General features: G+C 44.9%; 1 protein-coding gene across 1 annotated transcript in view; it reads right to left on the bottom strand.

The window, feature by feature from the left end:
* Positions 1 to 27,815, bottom strand: part of LOC126292291 (potassium voltage-gated channel protein eag) — a 1,528,023-nt gene that overhangs the window by 832,555 nt on the left and 667,653 nt on the right. Inside the window, exon 5 of the mRNA XM_049986211.1 lies at positions 19,780 to 19,912. Within this exon, the coding sequence (XP_049842168.1) occupies positions 19,780 to 19,912 (133 nt within the window). The remainder of the gene's footprint in view (positions 1 to 19,779; positions 19,913 to 27,815) is intronic.

Consider the following 27,815-nt stretch of genomic DNA (forward strand, 5'->3'; position numbering starts at 1 on the left):
GCTGTACCGTAGGTACAACCACAACGGAGGCATATCTGTTGAGAGGGGCAGCAGCCTTTTCAGTAGTTGCAGGGGCAACTGTCTGGATGACTGACTGATCTGGCCTTGTAACACTAACCAAAATGGCCTTGCTGTGCTGGTACTGCGAACGGCTGAAAGCAAGGGGACACTATAACCGTAATTTTTCCCGAGGGCATGCAGCTTTACTGTATGCTAAAATGATGATGGCGTTCTCTTGGGTAAAATATTCCGGAGGTAAAATAGTCCTGCATTCGCATTTCCGGGAGGTGACTACTCAGGAGGACGTCCTTATCAGGAGGAACAAAACTTCTGGTCAGGTGAATACAGGGTTATAAATACAAAACCAAATACGGGTAATGCAGGAGTAGGTTTAACAATGAATAAAAAGAACGTGGATAAACCACTATCAACAGGGTAGTGAACGCATTATTGCAGCCAACATAGATACGAAGCGTTCACCTACCATAGTAGCACAAGTTTGTATGCCAACTACCTCCACAGATGACCAACAGATTGAAGAAATGTATGATGCGATAAAAGAAATTATTCAGATAGTTAAAGGAGAAGAAAATTGAATAGTCATGGCAGACTGGAATTCCATAGTAGGAAAAGGAATAGAAGGAAAAGTTGTAGGTGAAAATGGACTGGGGGTAAGGAATGAAAGAATTTTGCACAGGCCATACCCAAAACATAGCTACCACTAGGTCTAAGACTCAGAAAGATGTTTGTGTATGTGAAGAGGCCTGGAGACACTGGAAGGTTTTACATAGGTTATATAATGGGAAGAGAGATTTAAGAACCAGGTTTTGAATTGTAAAACATTTACAGGGGCAGATGTGGACACTGACCACAATTTATTGGATATGAATTGTAGATTAAACTGAAGACACTGCAAAAAAGTGGAAATTTAAAGAAGTGGACCTGGATAAACTGAAAGAACCAAAGATTGTAGGGTGTTTCAGAGGCAGCATTAGAGAACGGACGAAATAAATACAGTAGAAGAAAAATGGGTAGCTTTGAGAGATGAAATAGTGAAGGCAGCAGATGATACAGTAGGTGAAAAGATGAGGGCTAGTATAAATCCTTGGGTAACAGAAGAAATATTGAGCTTAATTGATGAAACGACAAAATATAAAAATGCAGTTAATGAAACAGATGAATAGGAATAAAACGTCTCAAAAATGAGATCGACAGGAAGTGCAAAATGGCTAAGCAGGGATAGTTAGAGGACACATGTAAGGATGTAGAAGCATATATCACTAGGGGTATGATAGATACTGCCTACAGAAGAATTAGAGAGACCTTTGGAGAAAAGAGAACAACCTGTATGAATACCAAGAGCTCAGATGGAAAGCCAAACCTAAGCAAAGAAGGGAAAGCAGAAAGGTGGAAGAAGTATATAGAGGGTCCATACAAGGGCGATGAACTGGAGGGCAATATTGTGGAAATTGCAGAGGACGCAGGTAAAGATGAAATGGGGGATATGAGCCTGCGTGAAGAATTTGACAGAGCACTCAAAGATCTAAGTCGAAACAAGGCCCAGGGAGTAGACAACATTACATTAGAACTACAAAAAGCTTCGGGAGAGCGAGCCATGACAAAACTCTACCATTTGGTGAGCGATATGTATGAGAATTCAATACTTCAGACTTCAAGAAAATTATAATAAATCCAATCCAAAAGAAAGCAGGTGCTGACAAGTGTGACAATTACCGAACTATCAGTTTAATAAGTCACAGCAGCAAAATACTAACACAAATTCGCACGAATGGAAAACCTGTTAGAAGCCGACCTCGTGGAAGATCAGTTTATATTCCGTAGAAATGTTGGAACACTCGAGACAATATTGACCCTACGACTTATCTTAGAAGATTTGTAGACATACAAATCTTCTAAGAAGAAGAAGGAAAGCATTTTTGAAGAAGAGAAATTTGTTAACATCCTGTATAAATTTGTCAGGAAGTAGTCTCTGAAAGTATTTGTATGTATTGTAGCCATGTATGGAAGTGAAATAGTGTAGACAAGAGAGAATAGAAGCTTTCGAAATGTGGTGCTACAGAAGAATGCTGAAGATTAGATGGGTAGATCACATAACTATTGAATAGGTATTGAATAGAATTGGGGAGAAGAGAAGTTTGTGGCACAACTTGACTAGAAGAAGGGACCGGTTGGTAGGAAATATTCTGAGGCATCAAGGGATCACAGATTTAGTACTGGAGGGCAGCGTGGAGCGGAAAAATTGTAGAGGGAGACTATGAGATGAATACACTAAGGTCGTTCAGGTGGATATAGGTTGCACTGTTACTCGGAGTTGAATCAACTTGCACAGGATAGAGTAGCATAGAGAGCTGTATCAAACCAGTCTCAGGACTGAAGACAACAACAACAGCAATCAGCGTCGTTTTAATGTCACTTGGTCATTGTGACTGAAGTTACTCAAACTATTGTTTTGCACTGGCGCAGTAATCGATAAATATCAACTGTGCCTGATTTTTCAACTAGTGATAGATGCATTTGATGCTACATTTCATTTACAGTTGATATATACGTGCGAAATATTGGTTTAGTACTGCAAATCTGGTTGTACAGTAGAATATTCTCAGGCATTTCCACGTTGCGTTGAAATTACGTTTAGCATGGGCCAGGAACAACTTTTCTGTTGAAACTTCCTGGCAGATTAAAACTGTGTGCCCGACCGAGACTCGAACTCGTGACCTTTGCCTTTCGCGAGCAAGTGCTCTACCATCTGAGCTACCGGAGCACGACTCACGCCCGGTACTCACAGCTTTACTTCTGCCAGTTTCCGTCTCCTACCTTCCAAACTTTACAGAAGCTCTCCTGCGAACCTTGCAGAACTAGCACTCCTGAAAGAAAGGATATTGCGGAGACATGGCTTAGCTACAGCCTGGGGGATGTTTCCAGAATGAGATTTTCACTCTGCAGCGGAGTGTGCGCTGATATGAAACTTCCTGGCAGATTAAAACTGTGTGCCCGACCTAGACGCGAACTCGGGACCTTTGCCTTTCGCAGGCAAGTGCTCTACCAAGCTCGACTCACGCTCCGTCCTTACAGCTTTACTTCTGCCACTACCTCGTCTCCTACCTTCCAAAATTTCATTCTAGGAACATCCCCCAGGCTGTGTCTAAGCCATGTCTCCGCAATATCCTTTCCTCCAGGACTGCTGGTTCTGCAAGATTCCCAGGAGAGCTTCTGTAAAGTTTGGAAGGTAGGAGACGAGTTACTGGCAGAAGTAAAGCTGTGAGGACCGGGCCTGAGTCGTGCTTCGGTAGCTCAGATGGTAGAGCACTTGCCCGCGAAAGGCAAAGGTCCCGAGTTCGAGTCTCGGTCGGGCACACTGTTTTAATCTGCCAGGAAGTTTCATATCAGCGCACACTCCGCTGCAGAGTGAAAATCTCATTCTGGAAACTTGCGGTGCTTGATTTCGGCGAGTCCCATTGCCCCTCATCATTAGAACGCTTGATTTTTTTGAGTCCTCTTGCCGCTCACTGTGGCGTTGCTTGATTTCATTTAGTCTCCTTGCCTCCCTCCAGTGGGGTGCGTATTTCGGTGAGTTCCCTTGCCTCTCATCGTTGGGATTCTTGACACCCTGAGTATCTATGGTAGATGCGCCTATCGCTATCATATCGTTGACATTTTACCGTATTACTGTGGCTGTGGTTTGTATTCCGCCGGTAGCCACGTAGCGGCCACCACGGGTGTTACGGCGGTTGGGTGGAAACACATCCAGAGATCAGTCGCCCTGATGGCGGGGTTTATAGAACACACTTACCGTTTGGATGGTTTGGGGTTTCACAAGAATTATCTCCTTAGGGAATAGAAAACTATGTTCCCATACGAGTATCTTATTTGCTAGAAATGTCAATGTCTAGCCATATTATTTGTACTGTCCAACCATATCTGCAACACTCACGTACCATTCGAACATTAAAACCAAGAGAGGTCGCGCAGTGGTTAGCACACTGGACTCGCATTCGGGAGGACGACGGTTCAATCCCGCGTCCGGCCATCCCGATTTAGGTTTTCCGTGACTGCCCTAGATCACTTCAGGGAAATGCCGAGATGGTTCCTTTGAAAGGGCACTGCCGATTTCTTTCTCCATCCTTCCCTAATCCGAGCTTGTGCTCCATCTATAATGACCCCGTTGTTGACAGGACGTTACACAAATCGTCTCCTTGAACATTAACATGAACACATTAACATAAATACAAAGGTCTATATTTACATCGTAAATGAAATGTAGAATCAAATGCCTCGTTTCTTAATTGCTAAAACAGGCGCACTTGACGTTTGTCGATTACACCACCATTTACCACCATTGTAAAACAATGGTTTGAGAAGACCATACGTACTTTTTGGCGTAGTGTCTGAACATTTGGTAAAAATGGGTGTTCTCATTTGAAAATACATAGTCCACACTGCCCACCCAAGAGAGGTGGTTAGGAGGTGGCACGTCGTGGCACAGACAGATGTCTCTTTTACTATAGTTGACTTTTCACCTAGAACTTTAGTTGTGTCAGCTTAAAATAGACACACTATGTGTTCATCAGTTATATCACTTACTGCAAATATTTCCGTGTACCGCGGTTTCTTACTTCAAGGAGTGTGTATACCGGCAGTGTCCTGAGGAATTTTGTTTCAGGATCCATCGGTCTTAAAGCCCATCTTCCATAGCCAGTTAGAATTACAGCACTGTCATCGTCGCTGGGCGCTATTTCCAGTTTTTTAGAATAATTACACACATTGCCGGGTATCTTGCTATTTTGTTATTTATATCTCTATCATACGAGATATCACAAGCTAAATGATTAAAACGCTGAACTTAATCTAAAGTTCTGGAATCCAGAATATTCTCTGTTCGTATTGGGTGTTTCCACTGGAATGTCACTATTACTGATTTACAGACAGAAATTTTAAAGTTACAGATCTAGCTTAATTGCCGCTGGTCCGCTGGTGATTGAGCCTTCCATCTGTACAGGTTATCGTCCATATAAATGATGAAAAACGTGTGTTATAATCCACACCCTGGTCTTACTCTCTGATTAATAACTATGCAGAGTCAGTCACTAACTACTGCCATCTAGAATAACTCCGAAAGTACGATAGGAGCTGAAATGTTTGTGGGACAAAACGGTGGCCATAATATGACATTGGTGTTTGTTGCTAGGTGGGGTCGCGTCAGAGATATGAAGGTCAAGTTTTTTTTTTAAGTAGGGTGTTACAGTTTGGTACTTTCCAGAAAGCAGCTATGGAGACGAATCCAATGACGTGTAACAGTAAGGTCTTTGAAGGTCAACGAAGGTCAAAAAGTGAAATGAACGTCCATTTGAACAAGTGTTCGCCGCGATGACCGTTGATATCAGTGCAGTGCTGGAATCTTCTTATCATGGATTCAGCGGTATTGCTTATCACTTCGGCACTTATCGAAGCACATGCTCTGACAATTCTCTCTCGTATATCATTCAAATAGTAAGTATTCGCCGAATACGGCGTATCCATATAACGTGCCATTGACATGTAAACACCATTCCACTGTATCGCAATAGAATACTGATAGGAACGATAAAACTAGTATCGTTGGATGAAGCGAATGTGAATGATGTGTTCCTTTGAAGAACAAGTCGATACGCTTCTTATTTCCGGAGATGCGAACGAAATTCAGTGAGAGGTAGACACTCATACTCTGAAAGATATTCCCAACATCCTCACACTGCACATCGTACATTTAAATGTGTGTTTGATAAATTCAGAACAACTGGATCTTTAACGCATCGGAAACATATCCGTCAAAGGAAAGTCACTACCTAGGAGATGGAGAACGGTCTTTCGCCGCTGTGGTTCGAGATCCTTGTGTTAGTTCGCGTCAAATCGCAAGGGAAACTGGCGTGAGCCAGAGTAGTGTTGTTCGTGTTCTGCATCGTCATAAATATCATCCTTACTAAATCAGTCTCCACCAAGAATTGTCTGATACGAATTTTATGCGTCGAATTAAATTCTACCGATGGACTCAACTTCAGATTCAGAGGTATGTTACATTTATTAATTTTTTATTTTATTTACTTACGAGGCTAAATTTACGAAGCATGGAAATGTTAAGTTGAATAACATGCATTATTGGGAAACTGAAAATCCATGTTGGCTCCGGCAAGTTGTACACCATAAACCGTGGTCGGTGAATGTGTGGTGTGGGATTCTTGAGGACAGAATTATAGGCCCCTATTTCATCGAAGGAAATCTCAAATATAGGAAGTACACCACATTACTGTAAGAAACATTAAGTCTGTTATTGAAGGAAATACCTTTAGGAGCAAGGAACAGAATGTGGTATCAACACCATTGGTGTCCGGCACATTTTTCGCTGATGGCTAAAAATGAGTTGCAGAGATAAATCCCAAATCGTTGAATTGGACGCGGAGGAGATGTGTCGTGGCCGGGTCGTTCGCGAGACTTGACGCCTCTGGATTTTTTTCTTTTGGGGATTCGTAAAAGAATTTGTTTATAAAGACGTTCCAACTATACCTAAACATATACGAGAGAGAATTGTCAGAGCATGTACTTCGATAAGTGCTATACCACTCAATCCATGATAAGAAGACTGCAGCAGTGCATCGATACCAATGGTCATGGCTTCGAACGCCTTCTGTAAATGGACGTTCTACATCTACATCTACATCTACATGACTACTCTGCAATTCACATTTAAGTACTTGGCAGAGGGTTCATCGAACCACAATCATACTATCTCTCTACTATTCCACTCCCGAACAGCGAGCGGGAAAAACGAACACCTAAACCTTTCTGTTCGAGCTCTGATTTCTCTTATTTTATTTTGATGATCATTCCTACCTATGTAGGTTGGGCTCAACAAAATATTTTCGCATTCGGAAGAGAAAGTTGGCGACTGAAATTTCGTAAGAAGGTCTCGCCGCGACGAAAAACGTCTATGCTGTAATGACTTCCATCCCAACTCGTATATCATATCTGCCACACCCTCTCCCCTATAACGCGATAATACAAAACGAGCTGCCCTTTTTTGCACCCTTTCGATGTCCTCCGTCAATCCCACCTGGTAAGGATCCCACACCGCGCAGCAATATTCTAACAGAGGACGAACGAGTGTAGTGTAAGCTGTCTCTTTAGTGGACTTGTTGCATCTGCTAAGTGTCCTGCCAATGAAACGCAACCTTTGGCTCGCATTCCCTACAATATTATATATGTGGTCTTTCCAAATTAGTTGAATTGACAGCCTTGAGAATTGTGCTATTTATCGAGTAATCGAATTCCAACGGATTTATTTTGGAGCTCATGTGGATCACCTCACACTTTTCGTTATTTAGCGTCAACTGGCACCTGACACACCATACAGCAATCTTTTCTAAATCGCTTTGCAGCTGATACTGGTCTTCGGATGACCTTACCAGACGGTAAATTACAGCATCATCTGCGAACAGTCTAAGAGAACTGCTCAGATTGTCACCCAGGTCATTTATATAGATCAGGAACAGTAGAGGTCCCAGGACGCTTCCCTGGGGAACACCAGTTTTACTCGATGATTTGCCGTCTATTACTACGAACTGCGACCTTCCTGACAGGAAATCACGAATCCAGTCGCACAACTGAGACGATACCCCATAGCTCCGCAGCTTGATTAGAAGTCGCTTGTGAGGCACGGTGTCAAAAGCTTTCCGGAAATCTAGAAATACGGAATCAACTTGAGATCCCCTGTCGATAGCGGCCATTACTTCGTGCGAATAGAGAGCTAGCTGCGTTGCACAAGAGCGATGTTTTCTGAAGCCATGCTGATTACGTGTCAATAGATCGTTCCCTTCGAGGTGGTTCATAATGTTTGAATACAGTATATGCTCCAAAACCCTACTGCAAACCGACGTCAATGATATAGGTCTGTAGTTAAATGGATTACTCCTACTACCCTTCTTGAACACTGGTGCGACCTGCGCAATTTTCCAATCTGTAGGTACAGATCTATCGGTGAGCGAGCGGTTGTATATGAGTGCTAAGTAGGGAGCTATAGTATCAGCGTAATCTGAAAGGAACCTAATCGGTATACAATCTGGACCTGAAGACTTGCCCGTATCAAGCGATTTGAGTTGCTTCGCAACCCCTAAGGTATCTACTTCTAAGAAACTCATGCTAGCAGATGTTCGTGTTTCAAATTCTGGAATATGCCATTCGTCTTCCCTGGTGAAGGAATTTAGGAAAACTGCGTTCAATAACTCCGCTTTAGCGGCACAGTCGTCGATAACAGTAACATCGGCACTGCGCAGCGAAGGTATTGACTGCGTCTTGCCGCTTGTGTACTTTACATACGACCAGACTTTCTTCGGATTTTCTACCAAATTTCGAGACAATGTTTCGTTAAAGACATCTCGCATCGAAGTACGTGCCAAATTTCGCGCGTCTGTAAATTTTAGCCCATCTTCGGGATTTCGCGTTGTTCTGAACTTCGCATGCTTTTTCCGTTGCCTCTGCAACAGCGTTCGGACCTTTTTTGTGTACCACGGGGGATCCGTTCCATCTCTTACCAATTTATGAGGTATGAATCTCTCAATTGCTGTTGCTACTATACCTTTGAATTTGAGCCACATCTCGTCTACATTTGCATAGTCAGTTCGGAAGGAATGGAAATTGTCCTTTTAGGAAGGCTTCTAGTGGCACTTTATCCGCTTTTTTAAATAAAATTATTTTGCGTTTGTTTCTGATGGGTTTGGAAGAAATGGTATTGAGCCTAGCTACTATGACCTTGTGATCACTAATCCCTGTATCAGTCATGATGCTCTCTATCAGCTCTGGATTGTTTGTGGCCAAGAGGTCAAGTGTGTTTTCCCAACCATTTACAATTCGCGTGGGTTCGTGAACTAACTGCTAGAAATAATTTTCCGAGAATGCATTTAGGACAATCTCGGAAGACGTTTTCTGCCTACCACCGGTTTTGAACAAGTATTTTTGCCAACATACCGAGGGTAGGTTGAAGTCCCCACCAACTATAACCGTATGAGTGGGGTATTTATTTGTTACGAGACTCAAACTTTCTCTGAACTGTTCCGCAACTATATCATCGGAGTCTGGGGGTCGGTAGAAGGAGCCAATTATTAACTTAATTCGGCTGTTAAGTATAACCTCCACCCACACCAATTCGCACGGAGTATCTACTTCGACTTCACTACAAGATAAACCACTACTGACAGACACAAACACTCCACCACCAATTCTGCCTAATCTATCTTTCCTGAACACCGTCTGAGACTACGTAAAAACTTCTGCAGAACTTATTTCAGGCTTTAGCCAGCTTTTTGTACCTATAACGATATCATCTTCTGTGCTTTCTATTAGCGCTTGAAGCTCAGGAACTTTTCCAGGGCAACCAACAATTTACAACTATAATTCCGACTGTTCCTTGATCCAAGCACGTCCTGTAATTGCCAAGCACCCTTTGACATTGCAGCCCATCCCGCACTTTCCCGAGGCCTTCTAACCTAAAAAACCGCCCAGTCCACGCCACACAGCCTCCGCTACCCGTGTAGCCGCCAGCTGAGTGTAGTGAACTCCTGACCTATTCAGCGGAACCCGAAACCCCACCAACCTATGGCGCAAGTCAAGGAATCTGCAGCCAATACGGTCGCAAAACCGTCTGAGCCTCTGATTCAGACCCTCCACCCGGCTCTGCACCAAAGGCCCGCAGTCGGTTCTGTCAACGATGCTGCAGATGGTGATCTCTGCCTTCATCTCGTAAGCAAGACCGGCAGCCTTCACCAAATCAGATAGCCGCTGGAATCCAGAGAGAATTTCCTCAGATCCAAAGCGACACACGTCATTAGTGCCGACATGTGCCACCACCTGCAGCTGGCTGCACCCTGTGCTCTTCATGGCATCCGGAAGGACCCTTTCCACATCAGGAATGACTCCTCCCGGAATGCACACGGAGTGCACACTGGATTTCTTCCCCTCTTTAGCCGCCATATCCCTAAGGGGCCCCATTACGCGCCTAACATTGGAATTCCCAACTACCAGTAAGCCCACCCTCTGCGATTGCCCGGACCTTGAAGGCTGAGAATGATCCTCTGAAACAGGGCAGGCAGCTGCATCTGGCTCAGCACGCACCGGGGAGGCTTTCTGATCAGCCTCCGGGGACACCTTTCGCTGCCTGCCACGCCTTGGAACGACCTCCCAATCAACCACAGGCGAGGGCTCAGCCCCACTGCGGGCAGCAACCGGGGCAACCACAGCGGCAGACCGATCTGGGGACAGACGGGATGAGGTTGACATCCCCGTGATACCCGAGTCCGGCTCCCCACAGTGGTGCCCATTGGCAACAGACTCAAGCTGCGCGACCGAAGTCAGCGCCGATTGCAGCTGTGAGCGAAGGGATGCCAAGTCAGCCCTCATCCGAAGACAGCAATCGCAGTCCCTGTCCATTCTAATCGATGTTTAACAACAGTTACCGAAACACGAGTCCGTGCCTAGATAACGCAAGCGGAACACGCAAAGAATGTATCGACTAACCTGTACAAATGCCTAACGACTGCGCTACAATCTGCTGAATTTACGATTACAGTAACTAAAACTCGAAATTGCACCTCCTATACGAAACTCACACGCAATTTAAATAAGAATCTACGAAGTAAACACTATAGCGCGATGCTACAACTGTCAAATACTATAATACGCCCGAAATATATGAATTAAACAATGCAAGTACCCAAAAACACGCAAAGGAATTAATTAAACTATCTAACAAACAAGTAGGCTAGGGTTATACGACTTGCTGCTGCAGCTGCTTATCCAACGGCGGCAGGGAGCACAAATACTGTGACCAACCGACACTGACCGTTCAAAACAAAAACAGAAGACAGACGACTACGCGAATTTACACTATTCAGGTACTAAGGCGCGATGCTACAACCCTCAAATACTATAATACGCCCGAAATATATGAATTAAACAATGCAAGTACCCAAAAACACGCAAAGGAATTAATTAAACTATCTAACAAACAAGTAGGCTAGGGTTATACGACTTGCTGCTGCAGCTGCTTATCCAACGGCGGCAGGGAGCACAATGACTGTGACCAACCGACACTGGCTGTTCAAAACAAAAACAGAAGACAGACGACTACGCGAATTTACACTATTCAGGTACGAAGGCGCGATGCTACAACCCTCATATACTATAATACGCCCGAAATATATGAATTAAACAATGCAAGTACCCAAAATCACGCAAAGAAATTAATTAAACTATCTAACAAATAAGTAAGCTAGGGTTATACGACTTGCTGCTGCAGCTGCTTATCCAACGGCGGCAGGGAGCACACGTTCATGCCATCTTTGTGACCTTTGTTGACCTTCAAAGGCCTTACTGTTACACGTCATTGGATTCGTCTCGATGACCGCTGCAACGTATCCTTCTACTACCGGTGGTGTAGTTAATGTTAAACTATACCTGGTAGCAAGATTACCGTCGTTTATCATGTCCTGCAGCTGCTGCAAGCTACCCTCTCTTCAAATACGTGTCACACACGGAATTACAGGCCCCTGCGAGCTACTGATAGGGTGTAAATAATTTCTAGTGGGTGGGTTTAAACAACGGCAAACATTTGAACGCAGCGGGTAACGCAATATTTTTTTAGAGCCATTACAGAAGGCACCTGTGCAGGGCTAATTAGGCAGCATAGAGCCTTTATTTATTTTCATGACCCAGCATTCGTCTTTGGTTGTGAGTTTCACCTATTGCTTATGATGAGGGCAGGGTCGAGGGTATAGGTTGACTGATATTCATGGCATTTCAACAACTAGCCGTGTGTCTGCTGTAATGTAAATCATCGCAACTGGTCTCTGTAATTAACACGATTCACTTTCGCCAAGTAATTACAGAAAGGGAGAGGGGAGCGCAAATCTGGCTTCGATGGAATTTTATACAGGCGCCGAATTATCCCTAAATCCATGCTTATTACTTTTAATTGCTGTAGGTCACGCAGAACAAGTTTAGCAAAGACACTAGAAGCGAACTCGGTCAGGGTGGAAGAGTATCTGGGTAAATATTTCAATTTTTGTTAAAACTTACGCTGAAGATAGGTAGCTAGTGGTGCACTAGACTATGACTGCCAATTATGGTTTAATCTTGCGTTCACGAACAACACGTTACTGAGCTAAGCCGGAGAACATTTACTATCCTATGGCGGAAAAACTTTGCAAGTCTTTATCCTGTCGATTGGCATTAAAATCTGAAGTTTCCTTGATGCAAGAGTTTAACCCGTATTTTTTATGAAACAAGATTGCCTGCAAATCAAATAGATATGGGGGACACAAGAAACATTAACAAATCATCAACTTTTGTCTCACAAACTTTTCAGGTCCTATCATACTTCCGGAGTTATTCTTGGACGCAATAATTAGTAAATCACCCTTATTTCCTCCAATGTAATTAGATAAAGTGAGTCTGAACAAGGTGTCATTAAATAGACTTTTTATACACGTAATTATGTGTTTATGGTAGCCACGTTGACATATAAAAGTTCGCAGTTGACTACCTCATCGAAGGTCTTCTATTGATCCATGAAAACATGGGACGTAGGAAAGGGAAGGAAAGGGAAAGAGTGGGTGGGAAACCGTGACGGCGAGCGGCTCAGACATTGTGGTAACGCAATGGCGAATGTTTGAGATTTGTACTGGTCCGAGACTCATGAGCGGTTTGCCTTAAGCGCTTCCGACAGAACAGCCACCACTAAAGTACATACACTTTTGTGCAATTACAAATGTCCTAATAGTGGTCAGGTTGTACACTGACCAACTAGAACATTATGGCCACTGACTTGTTCGATAGTAATATGAACCCGTCCAGTGGATAGCAGCGTCACCTGGCGAGGAATGCCTGCTCGTCAGACACACGCACGGTGCACGCAGTATCGGAGAGCGTGCTGTCCATGAACACAACGGCGATGTCTCAATCTGGCCGAGGGGCAGATTGTGATGAACTGAAGGCTCCGATCGACCATTTCCGAAACTGCACGACTTCACGGGTGTTCGAGGAGAGCTGTCGCGTCTTCAATACGTTGCGAAACCAAGGTGAAACCTCGTTCAGAGGCCGCGGGGTTGGGCGGTGAACCTTCATTACAGATGTGGACAGCATCCTTAAAGGAGGATATACGATGGACATAAGAAAAGCGAAGCAAGCGTAATGGAATATAGTCGAAATGAACCAGGTGACGCCGAGAGCATTAGAAAAGTAACAGAGAAACTAAAAGTAGAAGCTGAGTTTTTGTATTTGGGCAGCAAAATACCTGAGGATGTCCCAAGTAGAGAGGATATAAAATGTAGACTGGCAATGGCGAAAAAACGTTTCTCGGGGAAAGAAATTTGAGATTCGATGGTATGGAATATAGTTTTTAAGTTCGATAAGGATAGAAACTGAAGCAATGAATTAATATTTGTACCGTGGCTGGGGCTTGAACGCAAGTCTAGTGCTTATTAGATAAATGTGATAACCACTACACTGTCGTAGCAGGAGACCTTGGTTCAAGTCCTGGTCAAACACAAATTTTAATTCATTGCTTCAGTTTGTATCCTAATCAAAGATAAAGTTGAGACTCATATGTCTCCAGGAAAATTAATTTCGATCTAATCTTAAATATTCATCTATAGCGCCACTTTCCAAAAGAAAGACGGTAAAACTGTGAGATCTGAGGCTCTCCATTATATATTTTATCCAGTCATCTTCCTAATCTGCTGGTACCATTGAAGTCCCAGGCATCGTCTTCTTACATCAGCCGGTCGAGCGAAAGCAACCGTCTAATCCATCCTCGTTGGGAGGTGCTATGGTGTCCCGTCTTTTGACATATGCACAGAAAAGACATGTTCTTGCTCAATTATTCTCTATATAGTGTCCTCTGTCCTGAGCGAAGGCATACGCTAGCTCTGCCAAGAAAAGCACACACCCGGGCTACAGGCCAACTTCCATGAAAACGGCACAACTCCCTGTGGAGACCCACTAACCGCCACCTGCCGACACACAGGATCAGAGACCACCTTGGAAGTGCACCTCGCTACTGAGGTGTTTTCCTCCGAGGCACACATGTACAGTGCCCTCAATACAATAACATGAAACAGTGGCAGAAAAAGAAACACTGTCACGGTTTAAAAGAATACTGTAATTTTCCCTGAAGATGAGACCCTGCTCTCGAAACACGCCACGTGACTTGTGATATCATGAATTTTATGTGGCTGAGTCAAAGTATAGTATTTTACTGATATTTCACAACCAAGACCTCACCTGCCAAAAATACATAAAACTCTAGAGCTTAGATATACGTAAGATTCTAGTGAAGCTTCAAATACACATCGTTCTGTCCTATTTTCTTCTCTGTTGATAACGTTCAGAGACTGAAGCCATTGCTCTGAGACACAGTGTAGTTGCAGTGTGGTTCAGTGCTGCGTAAAGCGGCTGCTAGAACAATGGTGGGGCCAGAATTGCTGGCTGTATCTGCTTTTCATGGTTTCCAGATTGCCTGTTAAAGAGCCGTCCGTAAACCGACCCATAAAGCCGGCAGCGGCAGGCATCCCGCGGCACACAGCGCTCTCCAGACCTGCTTAATGCGCCCAGCCCAGCGTCGGCTGCAGTTTGATGTGGGGTAGTAAAGACGTTCAGAGCGTTGCTCGACGCGGCGTTTCCGGCCGGAATCGTCATACTGCGGATATTATACTACAGCAGGCGCGAAGGCAGCCTACACGGAGCATTGTCTGGCGGATGCGGCTCTGGGCTAGTCGACCCAGTTCACAGCTGCAGTATGACGTCAGGGGAATGGCTTGATGGTAGAGAAAATGTGTATGTATGTTTGAGTGAGTGTGTTTGAGAGAGAGACAGAGAGAGACAAAGAGAGAGAGAGTGAGGGAGAGAGAGACATAGACAAAGAGGGAGATAGAGAGAGAGGGAGAAAGAGAGGGAGAGAGAGAGAGGGAAAGAGAGGGGGGAGAGAGAGAGAGAGAGAAAGAGAGGGGGAGAGAGAGAGAGAGAGTGAGAGAGAGAGAGAGAGAAAGAGAGAGAGAGACATATACAAAGAGAGAGAGAGAGAGAGAGAGAGAGAGAGAGAGAGAGAGAGAGAGAGAGAGAGAGGAAATAGAATGAGAGATAGAGGTGGGCATACTAAGAAGGGTGAGAATTATGAATATTGAAAAAGAGAGGAAAGGGGGAGCAAGGAAAGAAGAGACACTGGTAGGGAGAGATGAAAAGATAATGAGGAGGAACAGATGAATGAATAAAGGAGCCGGCCGGAGTGGCCGAGCGGTTCTAGGCGCTACAGTCTGGAACTGCTCGAACGCTACGGTCGCAGGTTCGAATCCTGCCTCCGGTATGGATGTGTGTGATGTCCTTAGGTTAATTAGGTTTAAGTAGTTCTAAGTTCTAGGGGACTGATGACCTCAGAAGTTATGTCCCATAGTGCCCAGAGCCATTTGAACCATTTTGAATAAAGGAAGGGAGAGTGGAAAGTGACATTTCGTGTGACTCAATGGTCTGGCACAAATCTTCCAGTCGGATGCTGCTTCAGCCATTCATGCATCCCTAATCTGCCCCAGTTAGGCAAATGGACAAACGAGAACTAAAGTTTAACGTGGTATCCTAACCACATGTTGTTCCTAGCTATTCCTCACACTGTCGAGAGGTGCAAGCTACATTAGAGGGAGACCGAAAATTGCCACAGTCGAGCTACATTTGAATTGCATTCTCTATTTTTCTAGGTATCCACTTTACCACTAGACCATCTAGTCCAACTGAGATACCAGAAAAGATATTCAGGATTGCAGGTAAAAAGGATAGTGGAGACCAGAACAGTGACAGAAAAAGGCACGAAAATATGGAAGAAAAGAAAAAGAGGGAGTGAAGAATAGAGAGAGAGAGAGAGAGAGAGACAAATGTGGAAAGATGGGTAGTAAATTGTTGGGGACAGAGAGGAAAGAAAGTTATAAAGGAAGAAGAGGATGAAAGGGAGTTAGAAAGAAGGAGAGAAGGAGGGAAGGGATAAATGTAAAGAATGAATGGAAATGGAATTAGAGGTAGAAGCAGGAGGGAGGCCGTGAGATGGAATGAGGAGCAGAGATAAAAGAGTGGTGGGAGAAGAAAATAGTAGACAGGTAGGGGAATGGAAGAAAAGAGGATAGGAGGGAACAGTTGACGTGGAAGCAGAGGTGGTAGGAAGGAGAGCGACAGGGAGGGATCAATGTTGAGAATAACAGAGAGTGGAAATAGATAACAGTAGAGGAACTGGAGACTTAAAGAGCAGGGAGGAAGAAACAGGGAATGAGACATAAAGAAACAGTGAAACAAACACAGAGGGAGAAAGTAGAGAGTAGAGGTTATGACGAAAGTTTGGATAATAGATGGGAGGAATTGAGAAGGCTGGAAAGATAGTTCATGGTTAAATGCTCCAACAAGCCTGATTTAATGAAACTAGAGTCATGAGTAATCAGGACGGTGAGATAGTTATTTTAAACCCACTACTTCTGAAAATGGTCGAATGGACTATCCACTGTATGACTTTGTTACTTGAAATCTCACTTGGGTAGTGGAGGGTAACTGTCAATTTTGAAGATGACAGGGAGGGAATACATAAAGATTGAGAGGATGATGTGAGAGTTGAAAGTTCAAATGGTTCAAATGGCTCTGAGCACCATGGGACTTAACATCTACGGTCATCAGTCCCCTAGAACTTAGAACTACTTAAACCTAACTAACCTAAGGGCAGCACACAACACCCAGTCATCACGAGGCAGAGAAAATCCCTTACCCCACTGGGAAGAGTTGAAGGAAGTGGGTGTGACACAAAGAATAGATGAAGGATTGGGGTTAGAAGGGTAATGGTAGAGTGATACAGGGAAAAGTTACTAGGAAGTAGGATGGTCAGAAGAAGACTGGGAGGTAAAAAGAAGACAGACAGTCGAGGAAGACAGATTGTGGGTGGAAGAATAATGGGAAGAAGGATGGTTGGAAGAATGGTGGTGGTCAGAAGGATGATGGCGAAAACGATACTAGGAGAAAAATGTAGGAGGGGTAGAAAATATTGTGGGAGGAGAAAAGGAATGTAAGGTGAGGAAACGAAAAGGAATGTAAGGAGAGGAAACGAATGTGTGTGTGGTGGAGGGGGGGGGGGGGAGGTGAAGGAAAGGAGTGTGGGGGAAGTAAAGATTCGTGGAAGGAGTAAAGAATAACAGAAGGAGGGAAAGTATGCTGGTAGCGAGGAAGGAGGATTTAGAGGGAAATGAGGGTGTTGGCAAGAGAAAGAAAGATAATGGGAGCGAAAGAGGCATTGGGCAAACGATGATGGTAATGAGAAATGCAGATGAAGATGGACAGAGAGAGACGAGAAAAGGGGGGAGGGGGGGGGGCGAGCAGCAGAACAATGAGGGTTAATGGAAGTCCTTTGTATACCCAAGTTTAGCAGTTTCAGATTTATGTTCAGACGCCAAGCGAATGTCATAATGAAATGTATCACAGATGACAGCACTGGTTCAGGATCATGAGTCCTGAAAAATGCTGATGCACTGAAATGATTCTGAATATCAACTGAATACCGAACGAACGTGGAAAGGTATTGTTTTAAATGCAGAAACATCACTATCTTCACAGAAGGGCTGTCCTAGGAGAACATTGATAATGACAATGGAGTGTGCCCCGACTGCATCTTTCAGTATTATAAGCGCTGTTAGCGTAGTTGAGAGTGAGGACATGAGGTTCAGATAGAACAGGACATACGTGGGACGCTATCGTGAGACACGTACCTTAAGCATGTTGCACGTAAGTAATTGTTCGCGGCTACATAGGATAGCACAGGAAATAGTAGTTGTGGCTGCATAGTAATCTCGCCTGCTACTCCCGTGTCTGTTACAATAGAGAATGAGTATCCGAGAGCTGGCATTCAAATCGATACTTTCTAGTAACAAATTTGAAACCACCTCTATTCCACAAATTTCGAATAATATACGATACTATATTGCATGCTACCTCAAGACACTAAGAAAAGATGCGAAAAGAGTAAAATTATTATTGTCGGAATCTTATAGCTCCCAAGGTTGTAGGAGATGGTGGAGATTCAAAGTTTTTATTCACTTCTTTTCTTGTTTATATTTGCACTCAGCTGTTTTACTTTTTCCCAATTTACGTGCAATCTAATGGTCTGTCTTCAGGCACAAAGATGCAGGAATCGATATACGTATCCAGCGTATGCCATCGGATAGAGAGCATGATGAAAATGTTCTGAGATTACAACTTAATGATTCTCGATTAAGCCATTAGGGAACGTCCGAAACAGCTGAGTCGAGGAATGTATTTGATCTTGCTGCCTGATGGGTAGTTCATGTAAGATGCGTGTTCGCACTGAGATTCCTTAACGTTCTAGTTACAAAACAATTTCCTCCTGCTCTCTGTCACATGTATATTGTGTACGTACAGTGATTCCCTGGTCCATGTATATTAAACGTCCATTCTCATCAGTCTGCCTATGAAATAAGCGGCTTTTACGACTTTTATGAAAAACCTATCGAGGCAGTCAACGCACACCTTATTACCCGTTAGAGGAGTTAAAATTGCTCTGTCCAAAATGAGGTGCGTCCATGAAGAAAGTTCTGCAGAGTGCAAAAATTTATCTTAAATAAAAAAAAATTCTCCACTTATAGGATACTGTGCACCGAGTAATAACACAGCTTTATAAAATTAGAACAAATGATAAAACGTGGACTTTTGAATCGAAGACGTAGTTGTGTCGTATGTCTTTGGCTATATTTTTTACAGTAACCATGCAGTAAATTAAAATAAAATAAGTCTCTTAATCATTACGGACATACCCTAGGAGTAATTCAGACAAATTAAATTCACTGTATCTCATGTTGGAGTAAACTGCGGTCACACTGATAAAGATGTTTCCGAATTTTGGTTGAATACCCCTCGAATATGTCAAGAAACGTGACCAAAAGCACACGCCACTACGTCTTTGTTTCAAAAGTCACCAATTTTATTATTTTTTTCAATTTTCCAAAAAATGTGCTTTTACTCCGTATGCAGTATACTACACACTGATAACACATTTTTTCCCAGATACGTTTTGCGGACTACAGTACTTCCGTTACGGACACACCTCATTCTGAACAGAGCAAGCTTAACTCCTTAGATGTGAATGAATATTTACGTCCATTGCTTCGTTAGTTTTTCCAGAAAATTGTAAAAATTGCTTGTTTTACAGACTGACTGAGGAGAATGGTCCCGTAAGAAGCAGGCACTTGGCTCGCTAACCATGTAAATAGAACTGAGTGCATTAAAAAATAAATGTAAGTTCTTCATAATCGACTTTATCTCACTACAGGCAGCGTATACGATTGTTTTTAATCGTTTTCATTTTGTTAGAGAATTCTGAAAGACTTGAGTTCACCTGATACGCAGATCAAAGTTACCACAGCGTGTCAGTGCAATAAAATGTTCTCGGGTTTCTTGCCACGTCAGTCCGCAGTGCTTGCAGACACACTGTGGATCGAGTTACCAGTTACCATACTGCGATATGAATTCGTCGCTGAGGGAAACGCTGGATGTCCGTTCCCTACCCGAAGAGGCAGCAGGTCTCAGCACAGCACTTGCTCAACGTGAGAAAGACGTGTTACCTTTGTGCAAGAGTACAGAGAGATGTGGTGAAGCTACCAGAGGAACATATTACTGGAGTGACGTCAGGCTGGGCGGGGTACTCACTGTTCTTCTTGTAGAGCAGGATCTCGAACTGGTCGTGGATCTGGTTCTCGAGGCACTCGTCGATCCGCGCGATCGTCTCCTTGTCTGTCAGCTCGCCGTACATGAAGGTGCACCGGCACGACTTCTGCATCACCTGCGGGCAAGAGAGAGGGAGAGCTACTCTGACACCACCGCATCTGTGGTATCGCAGACGGTGTCATCAACAGCTGCGGCACCAGCAGACATCAAAATCAGCACAACTAGTAGTTGGACAATTAGCGTACCAGCCCAGTCTCTGGCAGATCCATCATCAGCACCTCTGCTCTCACATGCTCTCACATTTTTTCCTACAAATACTCTTACAGGTGCTGACGATGGACAAGTAACTAAACCACTGGCGTTATTATATCATCATAATCACTTACAAATACCACGATGTCCACCTTACATCCGACAGTAACGATCTACATCAGTATTATCAGCCGCGTGGATTGGGGCGCCGTGAAACTGATTGCTAGGCCCCTTCCGCCGGAGATTCGAGTCCTTCGTCGGCCTTGGATGTGTCTGTTGCTCTTAGCATAAGTTAAAGTAATGTGTAAGTGTCGGGACCGATAATGTCAGCAGTTTGGTCCCTTTGGAATTCAAACTCACTCCCTGAGACTGACACTGTTATCACCACCAACATCACTACCTCTACCATCACCAACATTGTCATCATCAAATTCCTCACCTATGTCTCGAACATCACTATCACCATTACTATAGCCATCACACTGCCTGTGATACTGTCATACCAGTAGCGGCACCACTCTTGTCACTGACGCCACGGTAACCTAAACCATTGCGATCACCGACATTGTACTTGCCGCCTCCATCATTTTCATCCGTTGTGGACCCCATCACTACCATCCTCTTCATCTACATCCACCACCACCACCAGCACCACCACCACCACAACAACTACAACATTATCCCTCTGACTTGCCTACAGGACTACTGGAAAAACATTCAACTGTTCTACAAATCAACAAATACACAAGTGGCAAATTCCAACTGCGGAATAATGCCCAAGTAATGGATTCAAGCTATCAGGTATACACTACTGACCATTAAAATTGTTACACCAAGATGATAACGTACTACAGACGCGAAATTTAACCGACAGGAAGAAGATGCTGTGATCTGCAAATGATTAGCTTTTCAGAGCATTCACACAAGGTTGGCGCCAATGGCGACACCTACAACGTGCTGACATTACGAAAGTTTCCAACCGATTTCTCATACACAAACAGCAGTTGACCGGCGTTGCGTGGTGAAACGTTGTTGTGATTCCTCATGTAAGGAGGAGAAATGCGTCACGTTTCCGGATTGTAGCCTATCGCGATTGCGGTTTATCGTATCGCGACATTGCTGCTCGCGTTGGTCGAGATCCAACGACTATTAGCAGAATATGGAATCGGTGGGTTCAGGAGGGTAATACGGAACGCCGTGCTGGATCCCAACGGCCTCGTATCACTAGCAGTCGAGATGACAGGCATCCTATCCGCATGGTTGTAAAGGATCGTGCAGCCACGTCTCGATGCCTGAGTCAACAGATGGGGACGTTTGCAAGACAACAACAATCTGCACGAACAGTTTGACGACGTTTGCAGCTGCATAGACTATCAGCTCAGAGACCATGGCTGCGGTTACCCTACATTGGAAGCGTGTATTCGTCATCGCCATAATGGCATATCACCCGGTGTGATGGTATGGGGTGCCATTTGTTACACGTCTGGATCACCTCTTGTTCGCATTGACCGCACTTTGAACAGTGGACGTTACATTTCACATGTGTTACAACCCGTGGCTCTACCTTGCGAAACCCTACATTTCAGCAGGATATGTACGACCGCTTGTTGCAGGTCATTTATGGGCCTTTCTGGATACAGAAAATGTTCAACTGCTGCCCTGGCCAACACATTCTCCAGATCTCTCACCAATTGAAAACGTCTGGTCAATTGTGGCCGAGCAAGTGGCTCGTCACAATACGCCAGTCACTACTCCTGATGAAATGTGGTATCGTGTTGAAGCTGCACGGGCAGCTGTACCTGTACACGCCGTCCAAGCTCTGTTTGACTGAATGTCCAGGCGTATCAAAGCCGTTATTACGGCCTGAGTTGGTTGTTCTGGGTACTGATTTCTCAGAATCTATGCACCCAAATTGCGTGAAAATGGAATCACATATCAGTTCTAGTATAATATATTTGTCCAATGAATTCCAGTTTGTCATCTGTACATCTTCTTGGTGTAGTAATTCTAATAGCCAGTAGTGTAATTTTTGGGGCGACTAAGATATGACGTGTGCTATTGTTCTTTTCGTGAATTTCTGCGGAACTATTCCAATTTTGTTCGGAGAACGCAAAAACTATAGCATATCCATCCAGAACCGCGAAAAGAATGCTTGTTTCTCGAAAGTCTGTTGCCAACTTAGCCAGTAATGAAAATGAGTCCCTCATAATTTATTATTTGCACAAGAAGTCATTTCGGTTTTGTGTAGAGCTCTTGAGGATCTATTCATAATTGTAATAATATTTTTTTCGCAAATTGACAAATAATTTTTTCTTACAATGTTAAAATTTTCCCTAGTACTACAGTTTACTTCCCAAAATGATAAAATTTTATACAGATAACTCTAGAACTATAGCATGTCTTACAAGAACGGTAAGAAAGGTACATTCCCCTACAGTGTGTAAGTTTGCCCTTTGCAGGAAATGCTCTTACCAGCTAAGCTATCCAGGCCTGACAACTTCACAAGTGCCAGGACCTCTGTCCCACTTTCTAGCCTGTGCAAACGTCTCCCTGCGTCTCTGGTGTAACTGGTGGAAATACATTGTGGATTTATTGTGGAGTTGTTGGTCTTGCAAAGAACCGCTTCAGTGCGAGATTGCAAGTTCAATCTGCAGTAAGGCTCAAGTGAAAGTGTTGTGTTAACAACTACGACAGCAAAAGTATTAGCTGCTAACAAATCACCACGTCCATCAGAAGGGCGATAGAAAATAATGAGGTACAGAGATCAACCTAATATGTGATTTATGTACTACACTTCACAAAATGGACATCGTTGACATTAAAAAAAAAAAAGCGTTAACTAGTGCCGTGAACATTGAATGAAAACTGGCGTGCCACATTGATCACATACGTTCGCATCAGCAAGATGGAAGGGGAAATCCTGTGCGTGCGTTAAGAATATATCGTTGTGATTGTACTCCGCACTTTCATTGTCCCCACAGTGGAGCGTATAAAGACCACACTTTCCCGTGACTCATCTTGCAGAGACGCTGACACGTCCGAAATTCCTTGGGTTTATCTCTGACGATATGTCAGTTTCGGCAGCTGTTGTAGATAGAATGCAATGTTTGCTTTGTTTATCGTCGCCATTGCTCTGCTTTGTATCAACAGCACTACCACAGTAGCACCGTTGTGAGTTACTAGACCTTTTTTTAAATCTCATTTACTTCTGTTGGGGGCGTACGTTGGAAGAGACCCGTTTCAGTTCGTCGTTGATCCATTAACTCACTTCTTTTTCTTTTTTAATTTAGAGGTCTGCTAACCCCCTGACCGAACACGCTGAGCTACCGTGCCGGCTCTACGACGAAGCAGGCCAACTACGCAGGTCTCGAGCTGTCCTCGCCGTTGGATACCTCCAGTGCCGCCTCTGTTGATGTTAGCAGTCAATGTTGTGTTCAAAGTACTTACGGGCATTCAGCCAGGTTGAATTTTCGACAACTGCCGATATTTCGGCGGATGCACCCTCCGCCATTTTCAAGGCTTAACTGCAACGACCAGACGAAGTGCAGAAAACACGAGAGCTCGGTTCTGCGAGTATAACATAAAAGATAACACACACCTAAACAAAAGCCACCAAAGATGAACGAAGTCAGAGCTATCGATAGTAAGAAACTATGGACTGGTAGTTGAGGAAACGTTAACTCTGTCCCTATGTTTTTTAACAAGTGAAAGAGCAGGATTCCAGGCCGAGTTTAAACAAAAGCCTCCGTCCCTATTCACAAGGTTGCTAGCCAATTTAATTTCAACAGACTCCTTAATCACACTATCCCAATAGCCGGACGTGCATGCTAATATCTCGGTATTATTATACCACATGGGGTGACCAGTGTCCAAACAATGTTCGGCAATAGCAGATTTGCTAGGCTGCTGTAGTCGCGTGTGCCGTTTATGTTCAATACACCGGTCGTTCACGGTCCTGATGGTCTGACCAAAGTATGCCATGCCACAGCTACAAGGAATGCGATAAACACCTGCCTTACGTAAACCAAGATCATCCTTAACAGACCCCAAAAGCGCTTTAATCGTAGATGGAGGTCGGAAAACACATTTCACATTGTATTTCCGTAAAATACGACCTATCTTGTTTGAAGTGTTTCCTATGTAGGGCAAAAAGGCAATCGATTTAGGAGTCAACTGAGAATTATCATCAGTCACCTGGTGCACAGTTGGTTGATATCACAACGCCCGTTCAATCTGTCTTTCACTATACCCATTGTGGCCGAAGGTAGCCTCAAGATGGGCCAGCTCAGCAGGCAAAGTCTCAACGTCGGAGATGACATGTGACCTGTGTACCAGGGTACGAAGTACCCCTTCACGTTGGGCCGGATGATGACAACTGTCCGCCTGCAGATACAAGTCAGTGTGAGTACGCTTCCTATAAACTGCATGTCCCAACGATGCATCCACCTTCCTCCTAACCAAAACGTCAAGAAAGGGAAGGCAGCCATCCTCTTCCACCTCCATGGTAAAACGAATGTTGGGGTGAATCGAGTTTAGATGTTCTAAAAAGGCATTCAAATTCTCCCTGCCATGCGGCCAAACAACAAAAGTATCGTCAACGTATCTGAAAAAACAGGCAGGTTTCAATGGCGCCGACTCCAATGCACGCTCCTCGAAGTCTTCCATGAACAGATTTGCAATCACAGGAGACAACGGGCTGCCCATCGCAACTCCATCTGTCTGCTCGTAATACTGGTCATTGAATGAGAAATACGTGGACGTCAACACATGTCGAAACAGATTAGTTAGTTCCAATCCAAACTTCACTTCAATTAACCGCAACGAATCAGACAAAGGAACACGAGTAAAGAGTGAGACTACATCAAAACTTACTAACATATCAGAGTCATTCAACTGCATTCCCTCCAGACGCCGTAAGAAGTCAGCTGAGTTCTTAATATGATGTTCACAACGTCCAACTTGTGAGCTTAACATTGAAGCAAGGTGCTTAGCCACACGATATGTTGGAGCACCGATATTGCTGACTATGGGGCGGAGAGGGACCCCCTCCTTATGTAGTTTCGGAAGGCCATATAACCTGGCGGGAACAGCACTATAGGTGTTAAGACTCTTGATAGTGTCCTGTGGCAAACCACTTTTCTTCAGGAGGTTGTTGGTCTTCCTCTCAACGCTTTTCGTGGGGTCAGCATCGATCCTGCGATACGCTGAGTCAGATAATAAACAATTCATCTTTTGTACATAGTCACGTTTGTTCAAAACAACGGTGGCATTGCCCTTGTCCGCAGGTAAAATGACAATGTCCGGATCAGATCTGAGAGAGCGTAAAGCAGCCCTCTCCGCTGATGTCACATTGCTCTTGGGTGGACGAGCCCTAGTCAAAACACGACATGTCTCCCTCCTGACATCCTCTGCATCAACAGGAGGTAGTTTGTAAACTGCCTGTTCAATCGAACTGATTAAATCCACTACCGGCAAACTCTTCGGTGTTGGTGCAAAAGCGCTTTTGGGGTCTGTTAAGGATGATCTTGGTTTACGTAAGGCAGGTGTTTATCACATTCCTTGTAGCTGTGGCATGGCATACATTGGTCAGACCATCAGGACCGTGGAGGACCGGTGTATTGAACATAAACGGCACACGCGACTACAGCAGCCTAGCAAATCTGCTATTGCCGAACATTGTTTGGACACTGGTCACCCCATGTGGTATAATAATACCGAGATATTAGCATGCACGTCCGGCTATTGGGATAGTGTGATTAAGGAGTCTGTTGAAATTAAATTGGCTAGCAACCTTGTGAATAGGGATGGAGGCTTTTGTTTAAACTCGGCCTGGAATCCTGCTCTTTCACTTGTTAAAAAACATAGGGACAGAGTTAACGTTTCCTCAACTACCAGTCCATAGTTTCTTGCTATCGATAGCTCTGACTTCGTTCATCTTTGGTGGCTTTTGTTTAGGTGTGTGTTATCTTTTCTGTTAGACTCGCAGAACCGAGCTCTCGTGTTTTCTGCACTTCGTCTGGTCGTTGCAGTTAAGCCTTGAAAATGGCGGAGGGTGCATCCGCCGAAATATCGGCAGTTGTCGAAAATTCAACCTGGCTGAATGCCCGTAAGTACTTTGAACATAGTTTACGCCAGGAGAAGCTCAGGTCTCACAAGTCAATGTTGTGATTGCAAGGTCGGCAATATGCGGGGCGTCGAATGCCGTAAATATCATTGGTCTTTTGTGACTTCGCAGTCAAGCGGTGTCTTGTTAGCCACTGCCTAGGAGACTGTTTCCAGAATGAGTCTTTCACCTCCAGTCCGCGGACAGTTTCAATCTGCCACGAAGTTAGAAAAGAACGTACAATCGTCTGTGGAGTGTGATCTGAGTTAGGGTTGCTGACAGATTGCTTTGTAACTATTACCCACGGCGGAGACATGCGAGGGAGGCTCCGTTCCCGAGAATGTTCCCACAAACCAGGCAGATGGTACCACAATAAAGCGGCAGAGGCGGACAACCAATTGCCCGGACCTCCGAACACTCCTGGAAATGGAAGAAAGAACACATTGACACCGGTGTGTCAGACCCACCATACTTGCTCCGGACACTGCGAGAGGGCTGTACAAGCAATGATCACACGCACGGCACAGCGGACACACCAGGAACCGCGGTGTTGGCCGTCGAATGGCGCTAGCTGCGCAGCATTTGTGCACCGCCGCCGTCAGTGTCAGCCAGTTTGCCGTGGCATACGGAGCTCCATCGCAGTCTTTAACACTGGTACCATGCCGCGACAGCGTGGACGTGAACCGTATATGCAGTTGACGGACTTTGAGCGAGGGCGTATAGTGGGCATGCGGGAGGCCGGGTGGACGTACCGCCGAATTGCTCAACACGTGGGGCGTGAGGTCTCCACAGTACATCGATGTTGTCGCCAGTGGTCGGCGGAAGGTGCACGTGCCCGTCGACCTGGGACCGGACTGCAGCGACGCACGGATGCACGCCAAGAGCGTAGGATCCTACGCAGTGCCGTAGGGGACCGCACCGCCACTTCCCAGCAAATTAGGGACACTGTTGCTCCTGGGGTATCGGCGAGGACCATTCGCAACCGTCTCCAAGAAGCTGCGCTACGGTCCCGCACACCGTTAGGCCGTCTTCCGCTCACGCCCCAACATCGTGCAGCCCGCCTCCAGTGGTGTCACGACAGGCGTGAATGGAGGGACGAATGGAGACGTGTCGTCTTCAGCGATGAGAGTCGCTTCTGCCTTGGTGCCAATGATGGTCGTATGCGTGTTTGGCGCCGTGCAGGTGAGCGCCACAATCAGGACTGCATACGACCGAGGCTCACAGGGCCAACACCCGGCATCATGGTGTGGGGAGCGATCTCCTACACTGGCCGTACACCACTGGTGATCGTCGAGGGGACACTGAATAGTGCACGGTACACCCAAACTGTCATCGAACCCATCGTTCTACCATTCCTAGACCGGCAAGGGAACTTGCTGTTCCAACAGGACAATGCACGTCCGCATGTATCCCGTGCCACCCAACGTGCTCTAGAAGGTGTAAGTCAACTACCCTGGCCAGCAAGATCTCCGGATCTGTCCCCCATTGAGCATGTTTGGGATTGGATGAAGCGTCGTCTCACGCGGTCCGCACGTCCAGCACGAACGCTGGTCCAACTGAGGCGCCAGGTGGAAATGGCATGGCAAGCCGTTCCACAGGACTACATCCAGCATCTCTACGATCGTCTCCATGGCAGAATAGCAGCCTACATTGCTGCGAAAGG

The sequence above is a fragment of the Schistocerca gregaria genome, chromosome 9, assembly GCF_023897955.1.
Source record: "Schistocerca gregaria isolate iqSchGreg1 chromosome 9, iqSchGreg1.2, whole genome shotgun sequence".
NCBI classification, from domain to species: Eukaryota; Metazoa; Arthropoda; class Insecta; order Orthoptera; family Acrididae; genus Schistocerca; species Schistocerca gregaria.